The sequence below is a fragment of the Amblyomma mixtum genome, chromosome 10 (assembly GCF_055824585.1).
Source record: "Amblyomma mixtum isolate Tamu chromosome 10, ASM5582458v1, whole genome shotgun sequence".
Lineage (NCBI taxonomy): Eukaryota > Metazoa > Arthropoda > Arachnida > Ixodida > Ixodidae > Amblyomma > Amblyomma mixtum.
The window spans coordinates 55,527,749-55,545,547 of NC_143021.1; the positions used below are offsets into that span (position 1 = coordinate 55,527,749).

At 44.9% G+C, this 17,799-nt stretch overlaps 1 protein-coding gene across 1 annotated transcript in view; it reads right to left on the reverse strand.

Moving 5' to 3' along the window:
* The window catches only part of LOC149325841 (glutathione S-transferase D7-like), a 41,293-nt gene extending 23,784 nt beyond the window's left edge, over positions 1 to 17,509 (reverse strand). The window contains exons 1-4 of the mRNA XM_089565073.1: positions 17,354 to 17,509; positions 10,055 to 10,151; positions 6,099 to 6,157; positions 5,621 to 5,762 (exon numbers count right to left, since the gene is read on the reverse strand). Of these exons, the coding sequence (XP_089421199.1) occupies positions 5,621 to 5,762; positions 6,099 to 6,157; positions 10,055 to 10,151; positions 17,354 to 17,397 (342 nt within the window). The 5' untranslated portion in view covers positions 17,398 to 17,509. The remainder of the gene's footprint in view (positions 1 to 5,620; positions 5,763 to 6,098; positions 6,158 to 10,054; positions 10,152 to 17,353) is intronic.
* Positions 17,510 to 17,799: the final 290 nt, after the last annotated feature.

Sequence of the window (17,799 nt, forward strand, 5' to 3'; positions counted from 1 at the left end):
GTTAGACATATCTGAAACCATGGCATGGTTTCAGGAAAACAAGATAAATGTAAACCCAACCAAGACACAACTGGTATGTTTTCATAATCCGTTGCGAACTATCAGTACACAAATACCTGTTTACCTTCATTCCCACAAATGCTCGTCCTGCGCATGCCCACCCGTTCAGTACACTGATTCAGTAAAATATCTGGGTGTCTACTTTGACTCCGACCTGGCTTGGAACAAACACATGTCCTTTATCTGTACTAGACTTCGACAGATTGCTTGCATGTTGTACCGATTGCAATCACTTGTTCCTTTACGTGTAAAAAAAATGATCTTACACTCCTTAGCATACTCTGTCATTCGATATGGTATAGCCTGTTTTTTCAATTGTTCATTGTTTTGGAAAAACAAAATTAATGGGCTGCTCAAGAACATTCTTAAGAGTATTGCTTATAACACCAACCCCCCTGCACCTTGTATTACATTGTTTAAATATCTAAAACTTCCAGACTTCGACACCCTTTTTCTCTCCACCATAGCTCCCAAGTACTTTTGGAATACTGACTTTCGTCAGCGACGCAGCATCGGTAAAGTTTTACGTGCCGATACAGGTTTTGCGATACCTCCATAAGAACACGTTACGGTAAAAGCCTTAGAAAATACTACATTCCCCTGACCTTTAATGACCTTCCTGGGACAGTATTACAACAAACTACACGATCCGGAATCAAAAGAGCTTTAATAAAACTTCAAAAATAGGTGGTGCATAGTGCTTTTGGTACGTATTTTATGATGTTTCGGAGCATCCGATATAGCTTTGTTCCTTCCTATGTATGTGCACAATGGCATTGCTCAGTGCGGTCTTCTTTTCTTTATTTTGTCTGACTGATTTATGTTAATACATTGAAAGTGTATTGAACTTAAAAAAATATATATTTTTTTTAACGTATTTATATGACACAATTATGAGTTTTCAGTGTGTACGCCAATAGCATATTTGGCTGTCTGTTAATCTGAACAAGCGCATACCATTTGTTTGTGAATTCAGATTCTGCCCCGCTGCCGGGCTCTGCCATACAAGCCATGCAGAGGCTTCGGCAGGCCCGGCAAGTTATCATGTGTATACTATGAGGACTAATAAAAATTATTATTATTAAATTATTATTATTATTATTATTATTATTATTATTATTATTATTATTATTATTATTATTATTATTATTATTATTATTATTATTATTATCATCATTATTATTATTATTATTATTATTATTATTATTATTATTATTATTATTATTATTATTATTATTATTGAAGGCTTGAAATGTACACTAAAAAATTCTTTATCAGCTTCCGCATATCTTCCAAGGCTATCAAAGGACGATCTTGCCAGGCTAGTGTTTAGCTTCCGACGAAACAAGCCCGCCGGAATAGATGGTATATCGGCTGCGCTGGTACAACGGAATTTTCACGCTCTTTCGGACATACTGCTCTTCTTGATTAACGGGTTTCTGGAAAACGCCGTAATACCTGAAGATTTGAAAACTGCTATCGTAAGGCCGCTGTTCAAGGGAGGACAAAAGAACGCTATCGAGAACTACAGACCGATTTCTATCCTGCCAATTTTATCACAGATTCTAGAGAAATTCCTATTTGAATGTATGACTTCCTTCTTAGATAAATTCGATGTCATTTCAAACCGTCAATATGGGTTCATTAAGGGAAGAGGTACTACATTATTGCTTGAGGAATTTGCTGATGAATTGTACGCTGCTTTCGATGAAAACACGTTTAGCTGTGCTCTTTTTCTAGACGTTAAGAAAGCGTTTGATACGGTTAATCATGCTATTTTATTACAAAAACTGGACCTTCTGGGTTTTCGAGGACCTTTCTATGCTATTCTAAAGAATTTCTTAAGCGGACGTTCACAAGTGGTCAGAATTAACAGCCAAATGGAGCACAGTGCAAAGCTCCCTGTGAAAGCGGGTGTACCACAGGGATCTATTCTATCTCCATTGCTCTTTAATATATTCACAAATGATCTCAGCTCAGTAACATCCAAGTGCTTGATTTTTCAGTACGCGGACGACACAGTTCTGCTCACGAAGCATATTAACTACGAGACGGCAGTGAATGTGTTGCAGGAAAACATTAATTATGTCATGAAATGGTTTTCCGAGAATGGAATCTCGGTGAACATAAACAAAACCAAAATGATATGTTTCAGAAATCCTTTAAAGACGCTACTTATAGACAGACAAGTATTCTTGCATGATCATGATTCCCTTCCCTGTGGTTGCAAGCCAATAGAATATGTAAACTCGATCAAATATCTTGGTGTTGTTTTTGACAGCAGCTTATCTTGGCATGACCACTTGGCATATCTGTGTGCTAAGCTACGGAAGGTTACATGGTTACTCTTCAATATGAAGTCTTTGGCGCCGATGTCGGTGAAAAAAACTATAATTCATGCACTTGCGTACAGTGTTCTCAGATACGGCTTAACTGCATTTGCGCCATGTCCTTCACGCTGGCATTGTCGTATTGATAGTATACTAAAAAACATGTTGAAGAGCATTGTGTACAATTGTCACATGCCATCCGGCACGGACGTCTTTCAGTTCCTAGGTCTTCCATCATTTCATTCTCTTTTTGTGCAGACAGTTGTTCAGCGGCATTTTTGGAATTCAGACTTTTTAATTATTAATACTCCTAAACGGAAATTAAGGAAAACAATTCGTTATTATGTTCCGCGCAGTGTAACTAGATACGGAAAAGCAAGGCGCTGTGCTTATGTACCTGAAATCTTTAATGAATTACCGGATGAAATTTTTGCTGTAACTTCTATGCGTGACCTGAAGATGCATCTGAAAGCCCTGTGTTGATCTTGGTATTCTTCTGTTAGAGTGAAGTTATGCTTAAAATGTTCGTTATTTCATTTATTTTTATTTTTATTTTGACGTATACTCTGGGTTTAGAGTTGAATTTCTGAATACTTGTGCTGTTAACCTGTGTTTTCCAATTTTTGTTTGTTTTTTTTGCTCTCGTTTGGGTGTAACGAGAAGCGTTACTGTATCTATTGCCTTTTTTGTAGTCCTGGCCGTAACTGCCGGGCCCAGTCACTCAAGCCTCTTGTTGGCTTTGACGGGCCTGAACCCTATTGTATTAGCTACAAAGTGGCAATAAACATTATTATTATTATTATTATTATTAATATTTATGGTTTTCCGAGAATGGAATCTCGGTGAACATAAACAAAACCAAAATGATATGTTTCAGAAATCCTTTAAAGACGCTACGTATAGACAGACAAGTATTCTTGCATGATCATGATTCCCTTCCCTGTGGTTGCAAGCCAATAGAATATGTAAACTCGATCAAATATCTTGGTGTTGTTTTTGACAGCAGCTTATCTTGGCATGACCACTTGGCATATCTGTGTGCTAAGCTACGGAAGGTTACATGGTTACTCTTCAATATGAAGTCTTTGGCGCCGATGTCAGTGAAAAAAACTATAATTCATGCACTTGCGTACAGTGTTCTCAGATACGGCTTAACTGCATTTGCGCCATGTCATTCACGCTGGCATTGCCGTATTGATAGTATACTGAAAAACATGTTGAAGAGCATTGTGTACAATTGTCACATGCCATCCGGCACGGACGTCTTTCAGTTCCTAGGTCTTCCGTCATTTCATTCTCTTTTTGTGCAGACAGTTGTTCAGCGGCATTTTTGGAATTCAGACTTTTTAATTATTAATACTCCTAAACGGAAATTAAGGAAAACATTTCGTTATTATGTACCGCGCAGTGTAACTAGATACGGAAAAGCAAGGCGCTGTGCTTATGTACCTGAAATCTTTAATGAATTACCGGATGAAATTTTTGCTGTAACTTCTATGCGTGACCTGAAGATGCATCTGAAAGCCCTGTGTTGATCTTGGTATTCTTCTGTTAGAGTGAAGTTATGCTTAAAATGTTCGTTATTTCATTTATTTTTATTTTTATTTTGACGTATACTCTGGGTTTAGACTTGAATTTCTGAATACTTATGCTGTTAACCTGTGTTTTCCAATTTTTGTTTGTTTTTTTTTTGCTCTCGTTTGGGTGTAACGAGAAGCGTTACTGTATCATTGCCTTTTTTGTAGTCCTGGCCGTAACTGCCGGGCCCAGTCACTCAAGCCTCTTGTTGGCTTTGACGGGCCTGAACCTTATTGTATTAGCTACAAAATGGCAATAAACATTATTATTATTATTATTATTATTATTATTATTATTATTATTATTATTATTATTATTATTATTATAAGAGCAGACGATAGAAGCTCATTTGGTCGCATTCAATGCAAGAAGGCGAAACAGCCCCTAGCGACGCTACATTTAATGCAGGGGCCTCCGTTTTTTAAGGCGCATCGTTCGTAGGTACTGCACCCGCAGCTCTCTGCAAAAGTCATACCTTACAGCCACCTCGAAGGGTGGTGTACACGCGCACATGTGCCTGGTAGAAAAGTACGCACACAAAGGGAACTGGTAGTGTTTATAAGCCGCTTACTACTGTGCCAGATGGCGTTTGGGTAATGTTTTGCCGCGGTCAACCGTGAAAAGCGAATTGGGGAGCGTATAACAGAAATACGCCTGCACGCAATTTTGGGATTATCAAATGCAAACAGGAATGTCTGGTTAGTTTGCATTGTTTCTTATTGTACACAAAACTTTGAAAGGTGTCGAAATGCTTTCTTAATGGCATTGTTTTTAACGTAACTTGTATGGCAAGTGCTCCAGACTGGTGGTTACGACCCCATGAGGACGACGAACGAAGTAATTTAGGCAGAAGTGCCCAACACATGGCTAATATCGCACTCGCGCTGGCGAGGCGATTGGCAACGCCCTGTAAATAAAAGAACAATGTCAGTGTGTCTAGGAAAGTAATTCTCATTTTGAAGACACTGAGGCAGCGTGAGTCCCCGGAGAAACAAATTGAATTGCACTGATCGTATACGGGCGGTGATGAGCGAACCACACATCTGAATGAGTAAAATATGCTTTCGCCTGCGTCAGTGGCCTTCACCAGCAGGCGTTGGGAACACTGAGACCAAACCTATCTAATCTCAAGAGCTGAGCGAGCTCTTTATGGGAATGTTCTTATGGGAAATCGTCCTCCGCCAAAACGGAGCGCAGAGAACAGAAAAGGCGACAGTTTGGATGCAAGCGAAGAGCGTGAGGCAGGAAGGGAGCACTGACGTGGCAGCCAGGCTACGCATGGACGACCAACGCCGGGCCTGTGACCAGAGCTCGTAAGCGTGAGAAGTTGGAGGGCTGGCCATGCCCTTGTGAGCCAATCATGTTAAGAGTGCAACATGATTGGACGCTATATGCGTGGTCAGGTAAAACAGATCAATGAAACACATAGATGCATGAGCAAGCGTGCGTTTTTCATCTGATGGATCGAATGCCGCGAATCCGCATCCCGCAAAACTTCTCTCCACGAATGTACATACACAAAAATGCATAGGGGTGCGCGTTGCAGAGCTATATAAATATTCAGCCAGCTATGATGGAAGAGGTTCTTTGCCGCTATACGGGCAATGAATGGCACCAGAAAATCTGCTCTAATAAATGAATAAAAAACTCACGAAGTAATCGGCCACAGTCCGGTAGAAAGTGCCGAGGTCGTAATCGAGAAACTGGTCTATGAGAGCCCTCGTGCGTACGTCCTTGGGATATAAGGAGTGGTCCGGTGCGTACATGTCCACCAGGTATCGCATGATGGCTCGGCTGCACAGAGTGATGAGGGAGGCCGTTATTGCTGCGACCAGTTCGGTGCGGGAGACCACTGATCGCCCTCGGTTAGACTACACAACGGTGCCTTTCTCTCGTTACGTGCTTCACGGTCCGAGAGGACAGCTTCAAGGTTCCACTTAAATCGTTACTAGGCCAACCTGAGGCAGATAACTGTCCGCCAAGAGCACTTTCTCGTCAAAGTCTCTCGCGCCTTGTTTCCCTCTCAACTTGGCGATGCTCCTCATGCGTGGATTAACATGAATTTATAGCCAGCTCCTCATGTAGCGGCCATGATCACAGATGCAGTTACGTCTCGGTCTGGCATCTTACCTTTCCCACAGAACAAAAGTGTCGTCTTGAAGAGTTGGGATGGTGTGCATTGGGTTCAGCTGAAACGGAAAAGATTCCGGTGAGCGTGAGTTAAATAACAGACTTTTGATCGGTCCCCAACATTCGACATCAAAAACAAGCGCTCTATAAAAGCGCCACCTTTGTAAAATTGCGCATATTTCACAAGCAACCCGGCTTGTACATTCGCCCTAGAAGCGAGCAGAAGGCATAAATGATGAACATTATACTTGCTGCTGAACGTCCTCGTTCAAATAATAAAGGCTTCAATGGCAGCAAAAGGCAGGCCTGTTGGCCTGGCTCACTCTCCCTAAGTTCGCCACTACTGTACTTAAAGAGGGCAACGTTGTAGTCGCCCAGTGGCTTTAGAATATTTAGGGCCCAAAGAAACAGCCTGAAGGCTGAAATATATTGCAGGCTGATGATGATGGTGTTCCAGAAGTAACGTGTGCAACGCGGGCGGAGAGACAGCCTCATAATTATTTAATTTTTATTTCTTTATCAACACATGTGTCACGTCTGGCAACAGAGAGGGGCAGTAGGCGATAAAACCTTAGAAGTAGTAACAAAATTTAACCGGCCTGAGAAGAGTTAAAAAAGTGCGAAATAGAGACAAGATACTTTAAGCAGAAACCAGAACATCTAAAAAGTGTTACATAATCGATTTATTGTCTACAAGGGTAACTGCCACCGACGAGGCAGTAACTGCTTCTGAAAGAGACCTCGGAAAGAACTCCTATAAATTAACAGGCTGCGCTGTTCGATTCCCCGTCTCTATAATCGGGTGATCTCACTGGAAATTTATTGTGGCGGAAAATTACACCCTGGCGTTTCATTACGGCCCTCCTATCATGTCTACTGTGAAAGAGCTTCAAATCCATTTCTTTCCTCTTCTTGTAGAATGCCACATTGAGCTCAGAAAACATTATGCAGTTTTATTCTAAATGCCCCACATTCGGGGAGGTTTAGGAGACCTGGTCCCGAAAAAAATTGTTTTTGGAACGCAGCACCAGTTAATTTTTTCGCTACCGCGCCATAGGCCATCGCTTCCATTTGAACGATCGAAAGCACCCGCGCAAAAAGCTGACTCAGGAGAACCTCAGAGGAATCGATTGGTGGACGAGTTGGTACATGACTAGATGATACAAAGCGCAAATGGGACAGGACGAACGAAGAAACCACACGGACAAGGCGCTTACTGCATCGTGCATTAAAAGATTACAGTTGCAGTAAGCGCCTTGTCCGTGTGGTTTCTTCGTTCGTCCTGTCCCTTTTGCGCTTTGTATCATCTAGTCAGGAGAACCTCCGGAGTGTCGTGGACGTGCTGCGTCATCTGGTTTCTGTGCTCAACAACCGTTTTTTTTTTTATTGCAGTTTTGGTTTCAGTGTTTCTGCATGGTGTGGCGCCGTGAAAAAATGAAACTTTCATGGAGGAAGAATTTGAACCATAGGGTTCATTTGAACGGCCGTAGCAGCGTCAGCCGGTGTGCATGGCGTCCGCATTGCCGCAAGCTCCTCGAACATGCAGGAAAAAAACTGTATGAGTCAGGCAACGACGTAAAAACGTCGGATTTCAGTTCCGACTTCTCTCAGGGGCCTGGAACGTCAGCGCGTGCTCGCACGTATGTTTTGTTCGCTATGTGTTCTCTGCGGTGCATGAGGTTTGTAATTGATGACGGTGGTTTATTTTTGCGCTTCAGGGCCTTCAGACCGCATGGCGAAGACAGTTTGCCAAATGCTCAAGGTCGTTTCGCGTTTTTAAGCCAAGTCGACAGCCAGGTGTCCAAATCGGCGCACCGCTACGGAGCGGCGGTCAGAGATTCGCTCGACCTCTTGACTTGATCTTCACGGCGGAGGTGGTGAATACTACGTGCCAAAACACTAATGCGTATGCATGAATGAAGATTTTGGACAGGCAAACATGGGAAGAGGTGAATCCGTTGGAGAAGCTGAAGTTCATTGGAATCATCAAATACATGAGAACTACTCACCTGCCGCGACCATATTTCTATTAGAATACAGTAATCATCTATTCTGACGTTCTGGCAACAAAAATCATTCCGAAATTGATTTTTCGTTTTGCTTGCTTATTTTATTTTTTTTTTTTTTAATGTAGTGGACCTGGAGGATTCAGTGGCGGCAGCATCTGTTGGCAAGACTTGGAAAATGTCCTGGCTTTTGAACCACATCAATGAAACTTTATCCATCTTGGCGCCAGAAAGTTAGGTGGGCGGATAAGATTAAGAAGTTTGCGGGGATACAGTGGCCGCAATTGGCGAAGGACAGGGTTAATTGGAGAGACATGGGCGTAGTCAGGCTGATGATGATGATGATGTTACAGAACACAGTCCGAAATATCCCGGTGACGCGCAGTGGAGTGTTAGCGAGTGCGGCTATGGCAATGTGCCCGTCCCTTGCTGCTGTGCACTTGCTTAGTGCCTCTGGCACCACAGTGGCAATTTTCGGAGATTTCTCCCAGATGATGCGAATGAAGGACAAATTCAAGCCTGAAGCCTAAAAGCTGCAATATTTTTATAAATATTTTTTTTTTGCGCCAACTCAAGTAAGGAACATTCAGTTCCGGCCATGGAATCGTGTTTAAAATGACTGGTAAGACATTGCTTCTACAAAAAAAGCGGCCTGGCCACCCATTTCCTAGTTTGAAAAGCTATATTCTTTAACGGGACATTTAGAACGCAGGAAGAAGTGCGATACTAGAAAAGACGCCGAAAAGAATGGCGTATTAGAAGCTAAACAAAGTGAAAATCATTTTTCTTTATTCTTTTACCTACCCTGTCATCTGAGAGTGATAAGAAGCGCCTTTTCCTAGGCACAGTGACCCAGCAACGGTTGTTTCAAGGCTGCCGGTTCGCGTGTTGACTTGGTCGACTGAGTCCGTTCGGAGTGCAGTACTGTTTTTAGTTTTTGCTTTCGTCGCGGCTTTGCTTCGCACCAGATTCATTGCCGCTATTGAGATTCGGCCTGACGTATCGCCTTGTTATTGGTGTTTCTTCTGCGCGCGCGTATGAGACGGACTGTGTATTTACAGGCGCTTTAGGTGGCACTAAACTAGATGAATTAAGCGCTTTAAGGGGTCTACTCTGTCGATCGTTGTTCTTTTATTGTGCGCTGTGGTCGAAATTTGTCTATGACGTCACCGATGTCTTCTTGAGAGGGAAATAACTAGGAGAATAAGAATGGGGTCGAGCGCATATGGCAGGTTATCTCAGATCCTGAATGGCAGTTTACCAATATCCCTCAGGAGAAAGGTATACAACACGTGTATCTTACCGGTACTCACCCATGGGGCAGAAACGTGGAGGCTAGCAAAGAGGGTTCAGCTTAAGTTAAGGACAGCGCAGCGAGCTAACAAAAGAAAAATGATAGGCGTAACGTTAAGAGATCGGAAGACGGCGGAGTGGGTGAGAGAACAAACGCGCGTTAATGATACCCTAGTTGAAATCAAGAGGAAGAAGCGGGCTTGGGCAGGGCATGTAATGCGAAGGCAAGATAACCGCTGGTCCTTAAGGGTAACGGAGTGGATTCCAAGAGAAGGCAAGCGCAGCAGGGGGCGGCCGAAAATTAGGTGGGCGGATGAGATTAAGAAATTTGCGGGAATATGGTGGCCGCGGCTGGCGAAGGACAGGGTTAATTCGAGAGACATGGGAGAGGCTTTTGCCCTGCAGTGGGCGTAGTCAGACTGATGATGATAATGATGATGTCTTCTTTCACCTCACAACTTAGATCTTCGATTGTTCCTAAATATGGAGCAGAATTCGTCTTTTTGTTTCTTTAACGTTTATTTAAAGAAACAATTTCAGTGCTTCATACAGCCAATGCATTAAATGTGTTTTCATTTCAAGAACGCAGCCTACCTGCACACCTCCGGTACGGCCCCGAAAGAGGTTCGCGCTCACAATGGAGCAACGGCTGCTCACCTTGAGGAAAGCCTCTTGCATCTGTTCCTTGGCCAGCACGTTGACTTCTTTCAGCTCGAGCACAATCCCAACAAGTCTGGCGACGATGCGAACCGCTCTGCAACGCCAAACTAATTTTGTCATCTCACAGCTGCGGCTCCAAACTGCCTGGTGCATAGAAAACTGCCTGCGCGTTGAGTCTGAAACGTTCTTGCGTACGAGGATGATTGCTAGCTGGGAATTGCAGAGAAGCGACAATGTTTCCTGTTTAAGACCAGCGAATGACTGACCGAAATGCATTCTCGATAACAAGCGCTCTTTATTCGAGGCCTCGTGTGGCTGCCCCGTTGTGACGGTGGCCGCGGATGCTGATTTGGTCGCCGCAGACCACTGTCGTTGCGAACGAGTGAGATGCACAGAATTATGGCCTACATCCCAATTTTACCCGGCGACAAAGCCAAGAAACATAGCCCGATCGCTTCATCATCTTCGGGCTAGATAACAAAACATGTTGAGGGGCAAGTTGGTGTGTGGATGATGAAGCGCAAAAAGCTGTTTCGACTGCGTGCTGTCGTTTTTTGCCACTCATATCTTCTACCGTCGAACCCGGATATATCGAATCCGGATAATTCGAATTAATGGCTACATTGAACACACGAATTATCCTTAGAAATCCATCGCAAATGCGCAGTAAACGCGCGTCTTATACCTAACTCCGATTTCGCCGCATAGTTCGATATATCGAACTGCACTACTGTAGGTTCTCCTAACGGCACTCTATCCTCTTTCGCTCGCTCAATTATTCAGCCGTGGGCATCTGGAGGCAGCGATAACTCTGTGAAACCACGCGAGAAGGTGGGCGTAGGGCGTTGAAGGTAGCCACCGGTGTCGTTAATTCATTTTCCGCGCGACATCGCTATTAATTCAACCTAACTATACTCCTGGCGACGGTACTCGCCTGCCGTACGTCGCTGCGGTAAATAAAGTGTACCTTAACTTTAAAGACATTTACATCGTGTCGGCAACAGGACGAGACAGCTGCAGTATCTGGTTCCAAACCACCATCCGCTGCGGCTTCGGCGCGAAGCGGTGCAGGCCCAGCGAAGTCCAGCAAGCAGCGGGCTGCCAACACGTCGCTACTAGAGCCTCCTCACTACAGCTTGGGTGGAGCGCATTTTCACTACTTCGTTAAAGATAAGGTTATCGGTTGCCATTTTTGATATATCGAAATATCTATATCATCATGAGCAGCAGCAGCCTGACTACGCCCACTGCAGGGCAAAGGCCTCTCCCATGTCTCTCCAATTAACCCTGTCCTTCGCCAGCCGTGGCCACCATATTACCGCAAATTTCTTAATCTCATCCGCCCACCTAACTTTCTCCCGTCCCCTGCTACGCTTGCCTTCTCTTGGAATCCACTCCGTTACCCTTAAGGACCAGCGGTTATCTTATCTTCGCATTACAGGCCCTGCCCAAGCTCATTTCTTCCTCTTGATTTCGACTAGGATGTCATTAACACACATTTGTTCCCTCACCCACTCCGCCTGCTTCCGATCTCTCAACGTTACACCTATCATTTTTCTTTCCGTGGATCGCTGCGTTGTCCTTAAAGGTGAACTGAAGAGGAAACTCAACTCGTATTTTTGCCGCTAGAACTCGATCTACAAGTTCCGAGCGTTCTTAGAAACTTCGAGTGATATTTCCTGTGCGGCCGATTTCCCTCATTTGAATCTGATTAAACGTCTCGGCTCCCGCCGTTTCTTTTTAATTCTCCGCAGACAGAGGCAGGAGTAGACCAACCTTTCAGCCAGTCCCGTGGCCGCTTGCCGCTCTGCCATCGGCGGAGTGATATGTAGCGATCAGCGAAAACAAAGACTCCACGCATATCTTTATTTCCATGGGCCCAATTTGCAGCTCTCTTCCCTCTGAATGGATCTATTTAGTCACAGAAACCTAAAAAACAAAATAAAAGCGAAAGCAAAACCGCCGCGCGTCTGCCTGAAAGGCACTCCACGCGTTAGTTGACTCTTCCTGCCGTCTGCGGTACAAAAAAAGGCTGGAGCCAGGGCGTTTAGTCCCCCTTACATAAATGGTTTATAGACAGTCTATAGACTTCTTGTTGACTCTACTGACTTCCTACAGATATTGCTTTTTGTCTATTCATAGTGTATAGAATGTCTATAGACAAAAGTCTACTAAAAGTGTATGGCCATAAATCTACAGATCGTCTATAGACTGTCTATGGCATTTGTATTGCCGATGGACTTTTCTTTAGGATTGGTCTATACAGTCTATAGACTTCATAGACAGACGTCTATAGACACTCTATAGACTCTCTAAAACTTTTTTGTAAGAGAAGATTCAAATTAGGGAAATCGGCCGCACAGAACAATAATTCCAAGTTTCTAAGAATGCTCAGCACGTGCAGACCTAGTTCCCGCGGCAAAAAGACGATACCAGATTCCTCTTCAGTGCACCTTTAACCTACGTTGAACCAAGCCGTTGGCTGAACACTCTTTGTTAGCCTCCACGTTTCTGCCTTATAGGTGAGTACCGGCAAGATACAGCTGTTGTAGACTGTTCTCTTGAGTGATATTGGCAAATTGTCATTCATGATCTGACAGAACCTGCCATATGCGCTCCACCCTATTTTTATTCTCCTAGTTATTTCCCTCTCATGATCCAGATCAGCGAACACTACCTGCCCTAAGTAGACATATTCTCTTACTACTCCCAGCATTTAGCTACCCAATTGCGAACTGCTGTTCGCTTGCTAGGCTGTTGAACATTACTTTGGTTTTCTGCATGCTAATTTTTAGCCGCACCGTTCTGCTCTACCTATCTAACTCATTGATCATGCTTTGCAGTTCATGTCCTAAGTGACTTAGCAAGGCAATGTCATCAGCGAATCGTAACTTATTTAGGTATTCTCCATCAACTCTTATCGCCAACTGTTCCCATTTCAGTCTCCGGAATACGTCCTATAAAGAGGCTGTGAATAGCATTGAGGAGATCGTGTCTCCCTGCCTGACACCTTTCCTTACTGGAATCTGATTGCTGATTTTATGGTGAACTATGGTAGCTGTGGAATCGATACTAATATCTTCCACTATTTTCAAATAACACTCCTCTACTCCCTGATTCCGCAATGCCTGCATGACAGCCGAGGTTACAACTCAATCAAATGTTTTCACGCAATCAATGAGCGCTATATATAATGATTGGTTACATTCTGCGCATTTTTCTATCTCTTGATTGATAGTGTGAATACAGTCTAATGCCGATTGGTCCTTTCATATGAATTAAGATAATGTTAGCGTTGTTCCAAGCTCTAGGTACTCTCGAGGTCACAAGGCATTGCGTATACAGGGTGGCATGTTTTTGTAGCACAATCTCTCCTCCATCCTTCAACAAATCTGCTGTGATCTCATCCTCACCAGCTGCTTTCCCACTTTGCATTGCTCCTAAGAAATTCTTTACTTCCTCCTTCGTTACTGGCGGGATGTCCCATTGCTGTGCTCGACTGCCTCTCTCAGTAACGTTCAGATTACAATCGCTACTGTATAGATTTGTGCAAAACTCTTCGGCTACTTTAACTATCTTAACCATATTACTGACATTGCCCTCTTTGTCTCTTACCACATACACCTAGTTTTCTCCTCACTGCTTTTAGGCTACCTCCGTTCCTTAGAGCATGCTCGATTTTCTCCATGTTAAACTTTCTTATGTCGGCTACCTTGCGCTTACTTATTAACTTCGATAGCTCTGCTAGTTCTATTCTGTCTCTGGAGTTAGACGTCCTCATGCTTTGGCGTGTCTTAATCAGATCTTTAGTCTCCTGAGATAGCTTGCCAGCATCCTGTCCAACCATCCTACCACCTACTTCTGCGGCACACTCCGTAACAATAGCTATTAGATTATCGCTCATTGTTTCAACATTGCGTTTGTCTTCATCAGTTAAAACGGAAAATCTCTTCTGCAACGAAATCCTGAATTCCCCTACTTTCCCTCTTAACGCTAACTCGGTAATAACCTTCCGCTTCACTAGTTTCCGCCGTTCTCTCTTCAAATCTAAGCCTTACCATTCTGTGGTCGCTAAACGGACCTTTCCGAGGACTTCTACATTCTTTGATAGAAAGTCGTGATTTCCCTAAAAGTGAGTAGATGGTTCCTCGCTGAGCTGGCCACGTGGTTTGGAAATGCGTCTGGTCCTGCCCGGATAGTTAGTTCTCGGGCAATGTTGTTGACTTTTTCGTTTCCTGGGAAGCCTGAATGTGCGGGGGTCCATATTATTTTGACTCGAGTATCTGGGCGGTATTTGCTAATTAGTTTTGCGGCCGGGGAATGTACTCTGCCTTTTATGAAGTTATTTATCGCAGTTTTTAAGTCGCTTACTATGGCCTTTTCTGCGAGACTTTTATGCACATGGCGTATGCTATTGCTGCTTTTTCTGCTTCTTCCGTACTTTTCGCTGGCATGGTCGCAGCTGCTATGCAGTCTCCTGTGTGGTCAGCCCCGCCGCGGTGGCTCAGTGGTTACGGCGCTCGGCTGCTGACCCGAAAGACGCGGGTTCGATCCCGGCCGCGGCGGCTGAATTTCGATCAAGGCGAAATTCTAGAGGCCCGTGTGCTGTGCGATGTCAGTGCACGTTAAAGAACCCCAGGTGGTCGAAATTTCCGCAGCCCTTCACTACGGCGTCTCTCAGCCTCAGACGCTTTGGGACGTTAAACCCCAATAAACCAAACCAAACCAAACCTTTGTGGTCAGCTATAGCCACAACATATGCCTCTTTGTGCCTGTACTCGGCAGCGTCGACATACAGCGCTGACCTGTCGTCTTTGAGTTTATAGTGCATATTTGCCGCGCGGTCTTTCCTTCTGCTGATGTTGTGAAAGGGATGCATGTTTTTTGGGAGGGGTGGTATTATGATACGTTCCCTTATTTCCCCATCGAGATCCATGATTTGAGGTGAGTTCGGCCTGCATTTCACGTAAAAGCTGCGGAGAGTATGCTAACCTTAACCACATCATGTGGGCCTGCAGTAAAAACCCTTTAAGCGGAATAACCACAGAGGAGCAGTGGGAGACCGCGCTGCGCCTGTCGGACCTGTGGCAGCAAAAGTTGCTCACAGAGAGAGCTGACCAGGTCGCCGAGATCCAAGAGATCAAGGCCACCAAGCGACAGCAGCCCGCCTGCGCCACAAGAGAGCCTTCCTCTTCAAAGACTATAAATAAAGTTTATTCTCTCTCTCTCTCTCCACGTCCTCTGCGACGCCAGGGGGAGCGCACAGAATGAAGTCTATTTCATTTTTAGTCTCATCATTGGGGCTCTTCCAAGTTCACTTCCTGTTTGCTCTTTTGCGGAAGAAGGTATTCATGATCCGTAAATTATTTCTATCTGCGAACTCTAGTAATAACTCTGCCCTGCTATTCCTAGAACCTATGCCATAGTCAGCTACCGGCTGGTCTCCAGCCTGCTTCTTGCCTACCTTCCCATTGATGCGCCCACCAGTACAGTGTACTGTGATTTTACCTTGGTCATCATCGATTTGGTCATCATGGCTTGATGTAGGCACGTAGGCCTGCCCCACGATAAGCATGTACCTCTTATTAAGCCTAATTATGACAGCTGCCACCCTCGCATTAAAACTAAAATTCCTCTATGTTGCGAGCTATATCCTGATTGATGAGGAATCCCACGCCTAGTCCTCGTCTGTCCACCAATCCATGATAGCACACTACGTGCCCGCCCTTTAGGACTGTATACGCGTCATCTGTCCTCCTAGCCTCACTAATCCTCCCATTTAATGCCCGCTAATTCGTCTAACAGCACTACTAGGTAGCCTCATTGGATAATGTTCTAGCATTAAACATTGCCAGGTTCAGTTCCCAATGGCGGTCTGTCCAGAGCCAGATTCTTAGCGCCCTCCGCTGCGTCACAGGTCTGACCGCCGCCTTGGTCAGTTGCTCCGCAGCCGCTGGGGACTGAGGGCCGAGGGTTAATTGGTTTGCTCATAGAAGGTTGCGGCCAAGTACCATACCAGGGTGGTCAAATCCTGTTCTGGTGAGGAATTGCGTTGTCGGTTCTGGTCACCGAGATCAGCCCGCACTCCAGGCCTGGTTACGCAATTCCATCGACACGCGGATTTTTTTAAACCCGGTGTAGAATTGCGTGGCACAGGGATTCGAACCCCGGTGCTCTTGCACGCTAGGCGGATGCACTACCTCTACGCCACCGCAGCCCCACAGAACACGGGCGCCTTTTGCGTTTCGCCTCCATCGAAACGCTACCGCCGCGGTTGATGGAGGCGAAACGCGGGAGGCACCCGTGTGCTGTGCGATGTCAACGCATTTTCAATGAAATTAATTTAAATAATCTCAATTCCTTGTTCACACTTTCGAAGCATACCGCCATGCAAACCATTAAACCACTGACAGTCCCTTGCAGAACCTCGGCAGCAGCTGACGAACACCAGTGCTTATGGCTCTTCACTTGCAACATCCGATACATCCGGGTTTTTGCACAGGCTGAAGCACCGAGTGGGAAAAAGAAAAGTGGTCATTTGTTATAGGCTTCCAAACCTGGGAAATAAGACCTATATAATAAATGAAGGAAAGCCCAACGACTGAGGGTTTGTTAGCGTAAAATAAGGAATGAGGTACCACTTCTCAGTCTGCCCAAAGCTTTTCGAATACGCGCGACAGGACATTTCGGACAAATGTCCTTTTACAAAAGTGTGTAAACAAAATTCTTCAGTTCAAGCGAATTTCATTTTAGCTTTGGTTGTACTTCGTTGGAAAAAAATTGTTTCCTTTCTCCATGTGCGAAAGTAGATTACCAGACACGCCCGCAACATGTAAGCGCACCAGGACAACTCTGCTCAATCTCTGTTCTTCGTAAAAATTGATCCAATTGTTTTGTTTATGTTGGTCATTTTGGACGCAAAATGCCCGTTCGTTTACGACAAATGTAGATCCAGCAATAGGAAGCTCCTTTCTCACCACTCAATTGAAACTCGTGACAGTCCGCGATTGCCGTTCGTAAGTGGGTGGCAGTAAAACCTAGCCTCTCGCGTTGGCGCGCAAAAACAGTCATTGCAGCTTGTTTGCGAAAACAGCCAGTGTTCGCGACAGCAGCTTTATTTTTATTTCACCTCGGATCTTTTCTGGGAAGTGAAAGTAGCCTCTTATTCAGACGAATGCGACAATATGTCGACTTGACTTTCTCCTTGTGTTACCTAACGCATTAAGCCGGGCAGCTGCTCGGTTAAGCTGCAGCGACTCGGTTGCAGTTAGGGCCCCAGTTGGGACGATAGCTTACCTGCACGGCGGACTGGCGTTCAGGTGGTGCAACACGATCGACATTGTCCGGCCAGAGGCTGCTCACACCCCTGCAAACTGTGGCGCGTCTGCCGCCAAAATGGAGAAAGAGACGCGGCGGAACAGGACGCCGCCTGCCTTCATCCGGGCGCGTTGTTGATAGCTGAGTCAACCACGTGGCGCGCTTATCGCCGTCCCCTTTTGCCGCTGCCTGGGTGCAGACCGCCAGAAGGCGTTTAGCACTTGCTGCTTCGATTAGCGGCAAAGAATGCCGTCGGAGCGTAACGGAGCTCTCCGTGTGCGACGAGGGATGTTTATTTTTCTTGCTTATCGTGCACGGCCTCTTAGCCGCTACTCTTTTTGTCGTTCATATCAGCAAACTTTATACATTATTCAAACAGGTACTATACGAACCGAGGCACGAAATCCAAACTGAGGAAATGCATA